We start from the raw sequence: 17,598 nt of genomic DNA on the forward strand, positions 1-17,598 counted from the left end.
CCAGTGTCCAGAACTAAGTGTTATTTGAATAACAATTTGCATCCTCCTAGGTTTTTTCATACTAATTAATTGCAATTTAAGGTGAATTGCAATTAATAGCAAACTAATTGGATGGAAAACTATAATATCCATCTTAAAGTTATGGAGGATTTGTTTGTGCGATTATTTGCACTGGATCAATACTATCTGGTAATGAGGCAACCCTTAGTTCTCTTCTGTTTTTATAGCTGGTAGTTTAACCAAAGAGCAGTAACAGGTTTCACCCATCTGTAGCCTTTGAGATAGCAACGGGGCTATGTTGATTTACATGGTGTAGAAGTCTTGCCTGCTATCTTACCAGTCAGATTGTTGGGGGTTATAGAATACAGTAACAGTGGAGTTAAGAACTTGAAGTGCATCTCTTCAACTATTTGGTTTATTAGCGTATCCCTGTAGTTAAGGCAAAAATCATATACTATTGACTCCAAGCAACACATTAATTTTTACACAGCACATGTCTATTTTTCCAACTCGCAGTGTGGCTTACAGCAGATCTGTGTATTTTGCACTGTCTGCACTCTCCACTTGTAAATGGAGATGATAGCTCCTGGGGGAGGGCTCCTTTGGGGCTCCTGTATGAAACTGTTAGCTCTTTTGTAGCAAAACAGTTGCTGGCATGTTCCTTTTTCTGGAATGAAAGTATAGGTTTCCCTCTGCAGTTCAGATGGTGAAAAGGATCATTCAGGTTCACTAATTTAATTTAATCTCTAGCACAGCATTTCACAGTATTCCCAAGCTGTTCCCTCACTCCAGAAAAAAGCCCCTAACTTTAGTTTCCCAGTGTCAACTGTTGGCAGACACTTAAGGGACACAGCAAATGTCAGCTCAGACATTGCCACAAGAAAATGAGAGAGGAAAACAGGGGAATCTGCTTGCAGAAGGCTTGAATGTATCTCATGGAGAAGTATGTAATATTGAACGTGTGTAAGCATAGGTGCCAGCAATGTTCTAGTGCTGTTTCTCTAACTATTGTGACATTGATTCTGTGTGTAACTTCTGAAAAGAGAGGACATCGATAAATGCCGATGTATAGATCTTATTTTGGAGAACAGTAAATATTCCTTAGGCTTCTTGCTGAGAAACAGTGATATTGCAGTGTACTTTCAGTACAGTGTGGGTGATAGTGTGCTTTTGGAATTTATGCATGTAGAGGTATGACTTACTTCCAGCTTTGCCACTAACCGACATAAAGGTTCTCATGCAATATTGAAATGCAGGTGCAGGGTACGCTTGCCTATTTCTACAGGCAACACATCCAGCAGCATCTGGTGTCAGGACTGGGATGGCTCTACAACATTTGTCTGAAGGGGAGGAAGGGAAGAGATAACAATCATGAAATGTTACGGCAAAGGTAGACTGAAGGAAAGTAGACACCAAAAGAAAGCAGGAACTGAGAAGAGAAATTGTGCACGGTAGGAGTAGAGGAAACACTAAAAAGAGCAGCCCAATGTATTAAATTTTAAAATTCATGTTCGCACAGCCCGCATTATGCTCAATTCACAATATTCTTAAAGGTTCTTGCAGTACCCAAAAAAGCAATTTCAAGTTTGACTGTGTATAATCGAACTATCCTTTGAGTAGACAACAGAATCTATCAGAGTTCCTCTTGATTTAGCACCAGTGTGTTTGTCTTCCATCTTTCTTGATTTTCAGGCTCTCACACATGATATATGCTAAATGGCAAAGACAGGCGAATTGCTCACAAGTTCTTACCTGTTGCTTGTAAACCTGCCATTCTGCCCCTGTTGTAATGTCTTGAAACTCCATTCTTCTTTTTGACAATAACAAAAACATTGACGGTAGGTTTCACCAGACGCTTTCCAGGCAATGCTAAACCACTGCTGTGCATCTCTTTGGTGATCTTTGGTGCAGAAGCTGATTTTTGTAAAGGGCTGTGGAATTTCATAAGCCCTGCTCCTGCGTGAAAGACAGGGCATTAGCTTGTCCTGCCTTTGTATGGTGGCTGAACTTGTGACCCAATCCCCCAAAATCAGCTGGAATTGCAACTTTTCTCAGGCCTAGGTCTGTAGTTCAGGGAGGACTTAGTTTTATTTTACAGAAAAATGCCATGCTAAAGACAAAAGTTAGCTGAATCAGCAGAATATGGGGACTGGAGAGGAAGCTCCTGCATTGTGTTCTTCTAACTCAGTGTGTAACTGCAGGTATATCCCTTAACTTCTGCCTGTCACAGCCTCCCCTTCTGTAAAATGGAGACAGTATAACACAAAAGAATTTTTTTGAAGTTTAGGTTCACTGCTCGTGTGGTATATTTAATCTTGAAAATATTTGGATGTGGAATCTACACATCGTAATAAAAGGTAATGGTCTCTTCAATGTTTCTTTCAGAATGCAGCTCTTCAGCACCTGTTCATACGGAAATCCTTTCGCCCGTTCAAATGCCTCCAGTGTGGGAAGGCCTTCCGCGAAAAGGACAAACTGGATCAGCACTTGCGGTTTCATGGACGGGAAGGGAACTGCCCTTTGACTTGTGACATCTGCAACAAGGGCTTCATCAACAGCGGTGCTCTCGAGAGCCACATGAAGTTCCACATGGACCAGAAAACATACTCCTGCATTTTCTGTCCTGAGTCCTTTGACCGCTTGGATCTGCTTAAAGATCATGTGGCCATCCATGTCAATGATGGCTATTTCACCTGCCCTACCTGCAAAAAACGCTTTCCAGATTTTATCCAGGTGAGATGCCGTACTGATTTGAAGCACTGCCTTCCGGTTCTCTTGCAAGCATTCTCTTTATGAATTTGTCAGTGCTGTTCTTATGTCACACCGCATGTCAGTACATTCTCACAAGATAAAGCGGTGCACGTTAGTCAGAAATTAAAAAGAAAGAGTGACCAAGCATTGCTAGATGTTGTCTTACGCTACTGAGGTGCTCTTTCCACTAAATTATCAAATGTGGTACTTCAATCTGGCATTAGAAGGCACTGTACTGTGGGAGGGATGGTCCCAAAAAATGCCTAAAACAGAGGTCCTGACTACTTTTAGTCAGTAGAGATCCGTGGCACAAAAAGGAATTGTCTTTTGCTGTATGCGGCTTGTACTTGAATACACCTTGTCCTTTGTCATTAAAACTGAATCAAAATAAAATTGAGGCTTTATATGACACAAATATCTTCTAATCCCTTGACTGTTTTGTCAGGGTAATTCATTTGAACACCTTGTGGAAATGCCAGAACAGATCAGGATGCTCTGCTTTGGCTGGGTACTTTGTTCCTCCTCTGCACAGCGCTTAGGAGAGGTTGCACTGGAGCAGTGAGGAACATAAGTGTTGTGCAGTGTGCAGAGCCATTGGATAAGGTCATGAATAGAATTTAAGGATGCTATTTCGATATTCAGTAAGAAAAAAATGAGACATACCATGTACATATTTGTCATCCTTCATATGGACAAAAGAGCTTGATATGTCTTGCTGAGCTGCCTGGCTTAAATTGAAATGGAGAAATCCAGTTTATATCAAGTAATAGGAACCAATAGACTATCCAATAGGCTAAAGAGGAAAGGATGGGGAAAAGCGATTTACTAATACAATTCCATCCCAGCAAAAAAACCTTTGTCTTCTGTAAATGATGAACAAGGAAAAATGCTAATGATTCAGAAATGTTGTACTGCAACCTGATTCCCTGTAACCTTTCCTGTGAAACTAAGCCAGTCAGAAGGTCCCTTTCCAACCATTTAGCTGTATTTTGGAAATTAAAGGGGATTTTTTCATTTGGTGTTATGTGAATAATTAAGTCTAGTCACCATAGACTGCTGCCTACTTAAATATTTTTATGTGGAACAGACAAAGATGCCAAGTTGTTCCATGTATGATCAGTTTCAGAAGGTGGTAAAGAATTAATTAGAGATCCATTTCTTGAGTAGTGCTTGGATTTCGAATGTCAAACCTCATTACTTACTTTATTGGGGGGGAAGAAATCCCACTAGATGCTTGGAGAGGTCAAAGATAATCCCAAGTATGCAAAAGTAATTGCCATTCAGGAATGGCATGCAAATGTTTTCGGTCTAAGTTTTTGTTTGTTTGTTTCTGCCAATTGTAATTGCAAAGTTGTTCTCTCTGATTGAAAGGAATTAGTCCTTGCATTTGGATTTCTTATAAATGAAGTAAAGATAGTGAACCTCAGATGAACATGTTAACTCCAGTAAAACTGATATATCAGTAAAACTGATGCTGCCCATTAAGTGCTCAACTGTGCGATAGCTGATACCTTCAAGAATCAGTCATGAGGAAATCGAATTGTCCATCCAGGTTGATCACAGAGATGTTACAGCTTTATAGAAACTATTGCCAAGGTATCAGCTGTTCTGATGATAAAGTACTCTTTAAGCCAAAGCAGATCAGAGAACTCTTAAAACATTTTTCCTCTTTGTTTCCTCCCACCCCCCCTTTTTGCCAAGAGTTTCTTAGACTGTTTTACCATACACTTTTCTCTTTTGAGTAACTTGTATTTTTCTATGACCTGCAACTCTAGGTCAAGAAACACGTGCGCAGTTTCCACTCGGAAAAGATTTACCAGTGTACAGAATGTGACAAGGCTTTCTGCCGTCCTGACAAGCTGCGACTCCATATGTTGCGACACTCAGACCGCAAAGACTTCCTGTGCTCCACATGTGGCAAGCAGTTCAAGGTAAGATGACTCCTGACTGGATCATTCCTGCTGCTGAATGGAACACCATTCCTTACCCTCCTTCAAAGAGATAAGCTCATGTTCTCCAAGGTGGAAGAAACTAGCATGTGTAAACAGGCTAGACTTGGCTGCAGGTTGCATGCACTGCTCTGTCATGTGTGAGCTACGATATTAATTTCTGGTGGACAAGGGGCAAGATCCATCCCAGCATGCTCTACTCTAAAAAGGTGTCTCATCTATCAGATCTTATTTCTAATAACTTAATAGCAAAGGAAGTTTCATCTGCTCGTTAAGAACTGGGTGGTTATACAGCTCAATTGCCAGGTGCTTAGGTTGTATTGCTTTTATCAGTTTAGTTAAGAAAACTTCTTGATGATATCAATGGATTAATAATATTCCCGGCCAAGGTGCCTGTGTCCATGGGATGCATCTTGTCAGCGCATGACATCTAGATGCCGTTCCAAATCCCTCCGGTACAGATGGAGCAGACTGTGAGTCAGGTAAACTGTGGTGGCAGCAGCCTGCTCCTTGTTGCTTAATTTCTTATGGGATACTGAGGGACTGGATACTTTTAGGTGAAGAAGCACATTCTAGACAGCGTGTGTCCAGAGAGGCTGGATTGCATCTGGGCAGTAGGTTCAGTTTCATTGTAGGACTTGAGGTCCTCCCCAGTCAAGAGCCTTATTTGATGCAAGTTTCCAGCTGTACAGATTTGAACACTAATATTTTAAATAAATCCAACAAAAAGCCAGAGTGGAGGGGTTTGTTCTCACTGAGACTGCTAAACTAGCATTAGTTTGGCCTCCTGCTTTTGTGGCTGAGCCACCTCAGCTTAGTTTGAAGGACAAACGTAAGCCCAAAGGGTTCCTGCTGTGCTGTCGAATACTGAGCACGCAACTCTGTCTCATGGCAGCACTGGAGGGGAAACGCCAAAGAGATCTCAGAACAATGTACACTGTGGCTTTGTCTTGTAAGAGGTAGTAAGGCAGTGAGTGGTGCTGATATTTTTCTCCCCAATTGCTGTTTTCCCCTAGAGAAAAGACAAGCTGCGAGAGCACATGCAGAGGATGCATAACCCGGAGAGGGAGGCCAAGAAAGCTGATCGAATCAGCCGCTCAAAAACATTCAAGCCTCGGATAGCTTCCACTGACTACGAAAGTTTCATGTTCAAGTGCCGACTCTGTATGATGGGTTTCCGCCGGAGGGGGATGTTGGTGAGTGTCTCTGTGCTCTAGCTTCTTTTAAACTTCTGTACTCAGTTTTTATGAATAGTTAAGGAATAAAGATGGAATTCCAATGTTTGGAACATAAGTATACAGTGAAACTGGGAGAATTCTGTAACTGAGTTGAGATTATGTATCTTTTTAAAAACTGTGTGTCTTGTCTCTTCAGCAAATATGTGCCTTTGCATATTTCATTGCCTGTATTGTATGTGTGGCTGTCACTACTACATCTCAACACTAATGCTGATTGTGTAATGTATTTAGCAGAACATGAGATTAATATGTCACCTAGTTCAGCCTCACTGCCTCAATTTTCCTGACTGTCTTTCCTACTTTTTTTTTTTGTTTCTCTCTTCTTGAGAGGCTTCTCCTGGCTGTGCCCTGTAGCTGCCACTGTGTAAAGGGTGTTATGCAGCAAGAGATCTTAGGAAATACTTTCTGAGGGTTGTTATCTCTGCTAGCAAAGGCCTCCCTGGGCAGGGGTCCTTTCCACTACCTCACTCTCAGCTGCAAGTGAGTTCTGGCAAGCTATTTTACCCCTTCCCATCTTATTTTGATTACAGAAACTGTAAATGACATCTAGGAAGACCGTGTTTGCCTTCAGCAGCTGAGTGTGAACACACAATAACTCTTGCAGCAGCAAGTGCTTCTGGTGCTGCAGGCTAGCTTCGTTACGGTTTTGGTTTGGCTGTTATCCATGTCTAGGAGAAGAATCAGTTGCTTGGCTTCCATCTGTGATATGCTCTCTTGTTCTCTTTGTTTCTTTCTCTTAAGGTGAATCATTTATCAAAGAGACATCCAGACATGAAAATAGAGGAGGTGCCAGAGCTCACGTTGCCCATCATCAAACCCAACAGAGATTACTTCTGTCAGTATTGTGATAAGGTATGTAAGGAAGTCACCCCTCGGAGGGTAGCTCAGTCCTAGACCTGCATGCAACCAATTTGTCTCTGCATAGAAACAACTGGCAGGGTTTGCAGGTTCTGTTGAGGTGCTTGCCAGCAACATTTCTGCAGCACTATCCAACAGAAATTAAGATGAAATACACTTAGGACAAGGCAGCTGGATGCTGATTGTAAACTGTCTGCTGTCTTTTAGAGTTGGTAAAACTTAAATACTGTGATCCAGCAAGCAGTCACCCACCATTAGTCCTGTATCACTTTTTGCAACCCAGGACTAAGTATCCTATTTATCTATAATTCCTGAACGCTAATTTAATTTGGTTTCTGTATCGCTTGTAAAAGTTAGTCTCTAACTCCTTTTATTTTAAGCTGCTTGCTTAGTCACATGCCTGTAATTCCCAGTGTTCAGTGGACCTGAAGCTACTTCTGCATTGATTTTGGGTTCCTGTTCTTACTCCCTGGCTCTTGCTTTTTATGCCTGTGGGCCTTTATTTACCAGGGAGTGTACTTTGCCTGATTGTTCCTGTCCTCAGTACATTCTTCCATGCTGCCTCCTTCCTTTAGTTTAAAGGGGAAAATACCGGATGGCTTTAAATAATATTACAGAATAGTCATTTGTTGACATGCCTAAATAGAGTTTAAAAATATGTTGATCGCTGAAGGCTATTAAAACCATTTGATGCTTTGTGTGAGAGTGGAGGCATCAACCTTCATGACAAATTAACATAGAACAAATTACAATTTCAGAGGTCAGTGGCTTCTCTGACATTTGAACTTCAAGCATCAGGCCAAAAAAGTTTTCCTCTTACCTTCCTGTCCTGCTGTGCTTTGTTGTGGCACACAACATGTTCTTAAGTGGCTTCTGCATGCTACACAAAAAGGGGTTGCTCTCCAAGGTTGGTAAACACTGGAAGGTGTATGTATACTCGTGCATTATGTTGTAATTGTTTGAGGATTTAGCTGAACATATTGACTAAAGCAACGTGCAGACCTTCCAGATAAAGATAACTGATAGGTGTTTTCTGTGGAGACCTCGGGATTACACCATTTCCATTGCAAATCTTTATGCTCCAGGTGTACAAGAGTGCCAGCAAACGCAAAGCGCACATCCTGAAGAACCACCCTGGTGCTGAGCTACCTCCAAGCATCCGGAAACTGCGCCCTGCGGGCCCAGGAGAGCCTGATCCCATGCTGAGCACCCACACCCAGCTGACAGGCACCATAGCCACCCCTCCGGTCTGCTGTCCTCACTGTTCCAAGCAGTACAGCAGTAAGGTACGGGGGTTGTCTCATAGCCTCAGAAGACAGCCTCTCCCTGGTGATGCTTTTTCGCCACCGTCTCTGTCATCTGTCAGTCCACAAGCAGAGCTCTTATTCTGAGTCAGAGTGCTGTTTTCGTGCTGTGTGCTGACAATACAGCCACAGCCTGCTCGTTTTACTGCAAAAAGGTTCCCTAAATAGAGGGCGTGAACCTGAAAGAAGAAATTGAAATGTTATCAGAGTGCGATTACAAACAGAAAAGCTTGGAAACTGCTCACTGACAGTGGCAGGGGAGTAGAAGGAGTAGGGAAACAAAATGCAGAAAAATTGACCTCTGGAAAAGGTCCCCAAAATAATTTGCTGTGTTGGGGTAAAAAGCTTACAGATTGTGATGTTTGAGACAGTATTTCAGTATCAGCTAGCTCTAGCTATCAGTATCAGATAGCTCTAGCAGCAACTTTGTGAGCCTTGTTTCCTTCTTGCTGACCAAAGCATCCCATAGTGTGAATCCTTACTGAGGGAGACTTAAAAGCTGCAGTCCACAGGGCTGTTTGATTTCAGTTGACCCAAAGCAGAGCTGCTGACCATCTTTGTAATGCTCTTTTGCATCTCTCTGTAGACGAAGATGGTACAACACATTCGCAAGAAGCACCCGGAGTTTGCTCAGCTACCTAACACAATACATGCCCCACTGGCGACAGCTGTCATCAGTTCCACTCCTGCCGTTCTAACCACTGACAGCACTACTGGAGAGACCGTTGTGGTAAGGATTCAAGACACATTAGATCAGGCCAATGGAGGGAAACAAACAGAACAGAAGCCCTCTGGTCTAGTAGTCTTAGTGTTTATTTGGCAGACGTAATTTTAAAGCGTGTGTTAAGACATTATTTGAGATCACTTCTGTTATTGAATCTATGTGTTTTAGTTTTGCTCTGCCAGGAATTACGTATTTCTGGAGCTCTAAGGATTGGTGGTCTTTCCCTACTCCATTCCCTTCTTTCCTTCAGACCCATATGCTACTGACTCCACATAATACTTTCACACATGCCTAATTAAGTCAGGAATACACATCTCCTGGCTTTTCACTGGGACTGTTCTCCTGAGGTGCTTTCAGTCCTTGGAATCAAGAGTACATGTTTAACAGTGACTGAGGACTGGATCAAACTCTGTTCAGAGAAGTCAAGATCTCTCTAATCCTGCAGATGGCAGAGAACTGAGTGATACGAACCTCCAGTGGCTGATCTCTCCACTGTTAATACACCAGTTGCTACAGAAGTGAAAGCTGAGACTAGAAAATCAGTCTTGTGTCCTTTAGTGATGCTGGGACGCTGTATAGTTTTAAAAAATCTTAATAACCACAGTTTAAAGCTTCCTATTTGAAGACTGAAACTGGATAAAAGACTGTTTTGCTTGAAAGTGGGCAGATTCAACCAGGATGCTGTTGGCTTCATAAACCTGACTAGTTAGGTGCTAAATGTCTTTACACGCTTCAGAAATACAGTTGTCAAGAAAAGAATCTGGCGGGTGAGGAGGAAAGGTGAAGTGCATCTGAGAAGCACTTTTTGACTTGGGAACTAAGTCAACTCTTTACAAATGTGGGATTTTTGATGTCTAATAAATTACTCTTAAGTCAGAAGATTAAAATATTTTTTTTTTATTGTATTTTAAGCTAGTCCTTAACTGTCCTGACTAGTGTTCAGACAGAAGAGAGCAATCCTAGTGGATGATCCCTGGTGACTGCTTATGACTCCACTCTCTGTACACATTAAGCTGATGTAAATAAATAATTAGGCCCAATGGAGTAAGTATAGATTCAGTGTGATGAGAGAACTACAACCCTGCAAAAGCATTCAATCCAGTAGACAAGATGTGATGATAGTCTATCTCTCTCTCTACCTGCTCAGACAACAGATTTACTGACGCAAGCAATGACGGAGATATCCCAGACCCTCACGACAGACTATCGAACTCCCCAGGGAGATTACCAGCGAATCCAGTACATCCCTGTGTCTCAGTCCACAACTGGCTTGCAGCAGCCTCAGCACATACAGCTGCAGGTTGTTCAAGTGGCCCAGGTGAGTAACCTGTCGGGGAACTCGCTGTGCTTTTGATCCCCTCCATATCGAGCCCGTGCTTTCTTGGGGCTTTAGTGCTGGGAAGTTTGTTAAGGAATAGTTACAAAAAATGGTGCAGATTATTTTTTACAGATAAATTGATAGTAAGGCTTAGGGTTCCTCTTCTAAATGTCGTGTACTGGGCACAAATAGTCCTGCCAGTCTTGGTCACTTTGCTGGAGACACATTAACACAGTTCTAATTTAGTTCTACCCATCCGGGCACCTTTGCTCAAGGCTGCTCTAGGAAGGTTTTCCAGCAACTGGAAAAGTGGGTCACTGGGTGACCCAGTTCTGCAGTTGAGAAGACTAATTTGTACTTCCTTGTTCACAGTGAGCCAGAGCCAAAACTTAGAAGTACAGAAGGTGCTTGCTTTTTCCCTTCATATCATCTATTAGAATATTCATTCTCTATGATGCTCAACAGCCTCCTAAAAATAAAAACAGTGTAACTAGAGTAACTGAGCTGAGGAAATGAACTTGCACAGCTATAAGCAATTGCTGTAGCCTTCAAATCTATTATCCACTGGGTGAAGCTGAAACTACTGTGTGTTTGTATTTGAATCTGAAATTCTGTGTTCTCTCTGGCCCCTCATTACAAATTAAGTTATGAATTTGGTTAATAAAGGCCTAAACAACAGCCCCAGTTAATATTGCCTGTGGCTGTTCTAATGATACAGAAGCATAAATACTGATTCCTGCAGCTAATATGATTTTATCAAGATCTGAGACTTGTAATTAAATTACTCTAATTATTAGCATTAGCAGGTGTTGCTCAAAAAAGCCTTAAATCAGTAAGACTCTGAGCACTTGTCTTGATACAGAGCTATGTCAAACTATGGTATTGGATATGCAGATCTTGAGTATGTATACAGTTTATAGACAGATGCTTACAAAGAGGGACGGTCCAGTGGTTGATACTTATACTGGTTTTGACCCTTTGATTTGAGTCCAGCCTCTGCCACAGACAGCTTGTATGACTTTTAGGCAAGTCCTTTCCATTGGTATCACTGAGATGTAACCATCTCAGTGCCATTACATCTGATAAGTGTGCTTCCAGGAGTGCAAAGAGGGTAACAACAGGCTTGAACAAGGAGTGCTTGCTCCATGGCCTCACTGAGGCTCATAGCTCATTTCTGTGACACAAGGTGTGGAACAGAGGTTTACTGGCTCAGACCTTGTGTCGCAGATGAGGTTGACTGGCTGCTGCTGCTGAGAAGAATCAAGTACACGTCTCTGCTTCGATTATTTTCTTTATTTTTATTTTTTTTTCTTCCAGGCTACCTCACCTCACCAGTCCCAGCACTCCACAGTGGATGTTGGGCAGCTTCATGACCCCCAGACATACACCCAGCATGCTATCCAAGTGCAGCACATCCAGGTCACAGAGCCATCACCAGCAACGCAGTCGTCATCACAGGTATTTCACTCTTCCCTTGCAGGAAACATTTTCCCTACCAGTCCGCTCAGCTGGCATATTACAGGTGCTGATGCAGCAGATAGACTTTTCTATGTCATTTAAAGGAGCATACATGAAATGACTCTCACGTGAACATCTCTGAGATCATCAAGTAGTTCCCAGATGATCCTAGGGTCTATGGGGGTGTTCTGTTGTGGTTTTGTTTGTGGTTTTTGTTATTCTTTTTTTTCCTAGCTGTATACAAGGTAGAGAGAAAGGACTGGGAACAGAAAAATTTGCATCTTAAATAAACCTAGCCAATTGACAGATGGAAATGGAAACTGGCATTCCTCAAATATTTGAAGTTCAGCTTTTCATGCTCTTGGGTAGTGTTTATCCTCTCATCTGAATTCTCTGCCACAGACTCGCTATGTAACCTTTGGCAAGCAATATCTCTATTTCAGTTTCCTGATCCCTGCTTACTAACCATAGAGTGAAGCAAGTTGGAGGAAAGGGAGGAGAGCTTTGCAGTTCTTGTGCTCGATACGCTATAGAACCTGCTGCCTGCCCCTGTTTTTTCCCATAATAAAAAGGATATGTTTGTAACAGAACAGAGGTATGCAATCCTTAGTACACTGAGAACACTTACACTTTTTTTTTCTTTCTAGGTTGGGGGTCAGCCTTTGAGTCCCTCCTCACAGCAGTCTCAGCAGGAACTCAGCCCCTCGCAGATGCAGACAACTACGTCGACACCAAACCAAGCCCTCCAGCAGCAGCAAGGCTCTTCAGTTCAGCACACGTATCTTCCCAGCACATGGAACTCATTTCGGAGCTATTGTAAGTGACAGCTGTAGCTCTCGCTAGTAGTCTGGCTAGTGTGCGGGACTAGTGTGTGCCCTGTTTCTCCAGCTACCAAATGGGATAGTATTTTTAAAGCTCATTAAGCTTTGTGATTAATATTCATACAGGTCTAAAGAAGATAAACGGTTTCAGGCAAATGACAATGGTTGTACTAGCTTTTCTGCTGTAGGTCTGTAATTATCCGATACGTGGTTTGGGCAGGCAGACTGGGCTCCTTTATTCCAAGGAGCTTGGATTCAGCAAGTATCCACGTGTTGGATAGCAGCTTGTTCAAATTTGGATGGAGGCTTGAAAGAATCATACCATACAGAAGATGAGGGTGACATGCAATGATTTCTCATGTCCATGCAGGTCTGGATGGTAATTCTGTGATTTCTTGGGCGAGAACAGGATGTGTTGTCTGGGCATGAATTGCCAAATCTGCAGCTGATGTTAGCTGGCATAATTCTGTTGAGGCCTGTAGAGTTTTACAAGGCTTTGTAGTACCTGAATTTCTATTTGGAAAAAAAAAAAAACAAACAAACAACCACCGTTTCAGGCTTGAAATCTTGCTGACATAAGACATTATCTTTGAAGGTGTCTTTGAGTTTGACTGAAGGTCTTGATTCTCTGATTTCCATTTTTCAGCATCGGAGATCCAGATGATGACCATTCCCCAAGGCCAGTATGTGATTACAGAGACTGCTGTAGGCACACCAGTCACCACTGTCAACACAGGGCAAGTGAAAGCAGTTACTCAGGTAAGGAAAACAATCATTGCCCCCCCTTTTTTTTTTTTCCCCCCATCAAGAGTAATGTATCGGGCTTAAAGCCTTCAGTTTGAAGGTTAAAGGTGTATTAAAGTGATGACTGGGGCACATAGAGAATAATGGTGTACCTAAAGAGGTGCAGACTGTATAGTCCAAAAGGGCACTGGCTTTCTGTAACAGTTGTGGCGAGTTCCCTGCTGGGCAGAATCTATACGCAAAACAGCTAAGAAAAGATACGATGTGTTGTGTCATAAGCTAAGGAGAAAAGTGCTACCGTTCCAACCTTCTAATGTTGTAAACTTGAGGTTACAGAAGGCAGGAAATAATCTCATGAGCTTCAAGGAAAAGATCTGGGATTTTTTTGAAGTAGCATCATATTCCTTTATGTGGTGATTACAAATAGTTTTCTGCATCTAGCCATTTACGTGGCCCATGCTCGCTGGCCCTTGTGATTAAGTGCACACTTTAAACATACATTTGTAGGACAAGGTATGACTTAGTGGTATCAATTAGTCTTAAAAATATTTATGACTAAGCTGTATCCATTAGACCAAATTTCAGAACAGTTTCTGGAAACATTTTGATAGCTTTCTGTTATCTGTAGAATTACAAAATAACAAGTATCTGCTATCTTACCTAGTAGGCAGTCCAGTATAAGGAGGAAGGCCATTGTACTGCATTGAAATCGGATGCTAGAAATGCAACTTCAGCTAGAACATATGGAAAATAGAAAAGCTTTCAGAATAGCTGTATTAAAAGTTGCTATTTTAATTTGTAGCAAAGGGTTGTGTAATTAGTTTAACCATTCATAAGTTAACCAAATGCAAATTAGTCCAATGTGCTTCAAAACGAAGGACAAGGGTTATGTTGCTCTCAAAAGCATTTAAATGAAATACAACTTAATTTCAAAGTTCCTTGTTCATTCCAAAATGTCTTCCAGCACAGCAACAGGACTATTATTATGGACTATTAGAACGGAGAAGTTACAGAATATGCAACAATTAATACTTTTTTTTTTTTTGCATTCCCCATGCAGACTCACTATGTGATATCTGAAGGTCAGCCTGATCTGGATGTCAAGCAAAACTCTTCGCTCTCCAGCGAGGTACAGGTCGGCGTTTCCCAGCCACCAGCCCACACGGACACTTTGGAATCGCAAACGAGCAGCCAGCAGCAAACCACCCAGTACATAATCACTACAACCACCAACGGGAACGGCGGCAGTGAAGTGCACATCACTAAACCAAGAACTTTCTCAGCAGAACATGAATGAAGAAGCCTCGCAGTGCCACTTGCTTCTTACTTGTCACCTCCCCTGAAAGCCCAGATATATAGAGCTCAATATGTTTTAAAGTATACGCTCACTTCAACTAAAATCTTGGAGCTCTTCTTAATGCTTTAAGAGGGTTTAAGTCCCCAGTGACTGTGAAGAAGTACCCTCAAAATCCTTCTGGGATGCCATTTTTATGCAGCTTTTAACAAAAAGGACAAGAGGAGAAGTGAAACATCTGCTTGCTCTGGACTTTATTTTGGCATGTCTGCTGACCCTTATTTTTCCTTTTTGGAAGTGTCTCCAGTAAACAACTTCTTATTTCAATTGTATGGGGAAAAAGCTTGCCTAACTGAAGGTTAACTGGCAGATTATGTTGTATGTATATTTTTAATAGGAGCTGTTAAACAGGAGGACATCGTGTTAATTGCCAAAATATGGCAGAACTGATTCCTGTCTCTTTGTTTCAGCAGCCAACGTGAAAGGGAATGTACCAGCTCCATGTGAGCAGACTGCCTGGAGAAAAAGAGCAGCAGCAGCAAAAGCAGTGGTTCCTTGCATACGTGTGTGGGGATGGATATAACAATGAAGCTGTGAAGATGTACCGAAGCAGTCCATTAAATTATTTTTTTTCCAACCCTTGAGAACTGTTTACATGCTGTCTGCCCTGCCCTACTTTTACCAGGCAGTGCCAGAAGGAATGAAAAATGCAGTCTTAAACCCATGTTGTGCAGAACAAACTGATGGAAATCATAGTAGCACATAAGGGTAGTACAGAGCCACTGTTATCTCTTTTTCCCCTCCAGCATTTGCAGGGAAAATTGCCTTTTTGCCTGTAAACAAGAAAGGCTCAGCTTAGCCTGCAAAGCAGCTTCTGCTGTGACCTAAAGATAGTTGTGCCAGGAGAAAATGAGGGTACAGGAGCACACCTCTGAAGAGGCAGGGTAGTTGCCTCCGTTGCCACCTCGAAGTGGATGTATTTTTCCCTTTGAAGACTGGATGGAGAGTTGGTTACTCCGATTTTCCAACTAACTTTGTTAATAATGCACTGTAATTCCTTTGGACAGATCCATAAAATGACCAGCCCTGGACTTGGGAAACAGACAAGAAACATGCTAGTGGACCACTATTTATGGGACACAGAAAGCCATGGGTGAGGGTTGCCTGCTTTGGTAGACCTGGTCTATGTACAGAATTCACATTACGTTTAGGGACCAGGAGAAAGGGAAAGAGAAGGTTTATCTTTTAAGATAGCGTAATTTTTGTTTTCTTACATAATTCTCCTTCACACGTGTTGTTGGTTACTTAATGCTTTCTGGTATTTGCAAGGATATGACTACAACTCCATTGACTCCTGATGGGATACACTGTGTATGTCTAAACCTCCTTTCACTGCCCCAAAACCCATCCCAGAATGCCTGTGCATAATAGGGTACCATCTATTTATAAAACAAAAGCAAAGAAGGATGTTTTGTCTTAACGGCACTCGAGACTGAAGAACTGAGATAGGCTTTTTTTTTTTTTATGAGTTTTCTGCTGCACTGAGCGTGAACGTGGGACTCTCGCATAAGTATTCATGCAGTTTTACATGAGGATTACCCGTGTGAGTTCAGCGTTACAGGTGTTCACAGGTTGTGGTATCTCTTAGATGTGAGAGAACTTCACACTCTTGGACTGGACAAGAGGAAGTCTGGTTCCTTGTGGGTAAAGCCTTGTGGCAGGTATTGCTTTGGTAATTAACATATCTGTTAATACGGTGTGGAAATAGTGACCATGCGTGATGAGATAAATTAGATTGAAAATACTGGCCAGCTCAGAACTGTTTTGATGTAGCTTTGAAGTGACTTGCCAATATATTGATTAATTTGTTCCTGGGATTTAGCTTCTTTTGCTGTGCCACTGTACTGGGCCATTAACGAGACTGGTAAAGTTAATGAGGATCGGAGCTCCCGTTTAGTCAAGTGCAATGATGAGTGTTTTTAAGTTCAGTGAATTTGGGAACCCATTGACTCAGCAGTGTGGCCAAGTGACTGCGGTTCCAACTAATTAATTTGGAGTTGTGTTGCTGAGCGCTTCTGAATTATGAGGCTGGACGTTGTGACGTTGTCTGTGTAGGAGAAGAGAAGGGAGATTTTGTCTTGGCTTTCCTCAGGCTGCTAGATGATTTAATAACGAGTCAAAAATAATGGTATGAGTAGTGGGAAATGGCATAGTCCAGATGAATACTGCCCTACAGGAGCAATTTTAAAGTCTTAAAATTTCTGTAGTCTTTGTAGATGAACATCAAACTTTTCCCGCTCAATGATATTGCAGATGTGGGGTTTAAAAAGCATTTTACTCTATTCACCTTTGTTGGAACAGACCACAGAATGAGGATGCTGGTACCAGTTATCTAAAGCTGAAAACTTCAAGGTGTTCCAGAAAACAATTTTAAAACAGCCTCTTTGAACTCAAATCTTCCTTGTCAAAGATTCTGCTCTGTCCCACAGCAACAGCAGTATCCTCGGTACCTGTGTTCAGTGACTCGGCGTGTCCCAGGGTACACGAATGTGGAAGCAGCAGCCCTGGAAATGGGAGAATCCGGAATTTGCCTTCCCAAGTAAGGAACTACAGTGATGGCACAGATGGCAGGAGCCTGGTTTTAGAAAGATGACCAAAAAAACCCCATCCCCAAACCAAGAGTTTGAGTGGATTTTTTCCCAATTTCTGCAGTGCAGAAGGTCTAAGATACATTATTATTTTTAAACCAGAGCAACCCAAAGATCTCCCTCTGAAGTAATGTCCCACAGGAGCTTTACCCCAGAGTCCTCTGTGTCCTGCAAGGGCCGTGTTTTGCTTGAAGATGGGCAAACGCTAATGTTGGTCCTTGTAGTGTTTTGGGTCCGATTCTGTATTTTCCAGGAGAAAAAACAAACAAACAAACAAACCTGAGCACCCTGAATTTGCACCTCTTGGACTGCTCTGCCCCTTCTTATTTAACTGTGTATGTTCGTTGTACATTCAGTGACTGTTATTGTGTTCATAGTCGTGTGCAACCTGGCAGGTGTAAAAAAAAAAAAAAAAACGAAATTAATAAATTTTTCTTTTTTTTTAAAAAAAAAACACAACACTGGTCCTGACCTCTCTGTTCACTGGGGGC

The 17,598-nt window shown here is 42.0% G+C and overlaps 1 protein-coding gene across 5 annotated transcripts in view; it reads left to right on the top strand.

The window, feature by feature from the left end:
• The window catches only part of PRDM10 (PR/SET domain 10), a 37,044-nt gene extending 19,509 nt beyond the window's left edge, over positions 1-17,535 (top strand). For 3 of the 5 annotated variants that reach the window (XM_082493760.1, XM_082493758.1, XM_082493759.1), the window contains 11 exons: positions 2,386-2,733; positions 4,527-4,682; positions 5,717-5,896; positions 6,680-6,790; positions 7,882-8,082; positions 8,687-8,830; positions 9,972-10,142; positions 11,460-11,600; positions 12,248-12,416; positions 13,068-13,180; positions 14,226-17,535. In XM_082493760.1, the coding sequence (XP_082349886.1) occupies positions 2,386-2,733; positions 4,527-4,682; positions 5,717-5,896; positions 6,680-6,790; positions 7,882-8,082; positions 8,687-8,830; positions 9,972-10,142; positions 11,460-11,600; positions 12,248-12,416; positions 13,068-13,180; positions 14,226-14,462 (1,971 nt within the window). In that variant the 3' untranslated portion in view covers positions 14,463-17,535. The remainder of the gene's footprint in view (positions 1-2,385; positions 2,734-4,526; positions 4,683-5,716; positions 5,897-6,679; positions 6,791-7,881; positions 8,083-8,686; positions 8,831-9,971; positions 10,143-11,459; positions 11,601-12,247; positions 12,417-13,067; positions 13,181-14,225) is intronic. The other 2 variants (XR_014269911.1, XR_014269912.1) reach the window with 2 other exon arrangements.
• The last annotated feature ends 63 nt before the right edge of the window (positions 17,536-17,598 follow it).

The sequence above is a fragment of the Vanellus vanellus genome, assembly GCF_965231255.1.
Source record: "Vanellus vanellus genome assembly, chromosome: 21".
NCBI lineage: Eukaryota > Metazoa > Chordata > Aves > Charadriiformes > Charadriidae > Vanellus > Vanellus vanellus.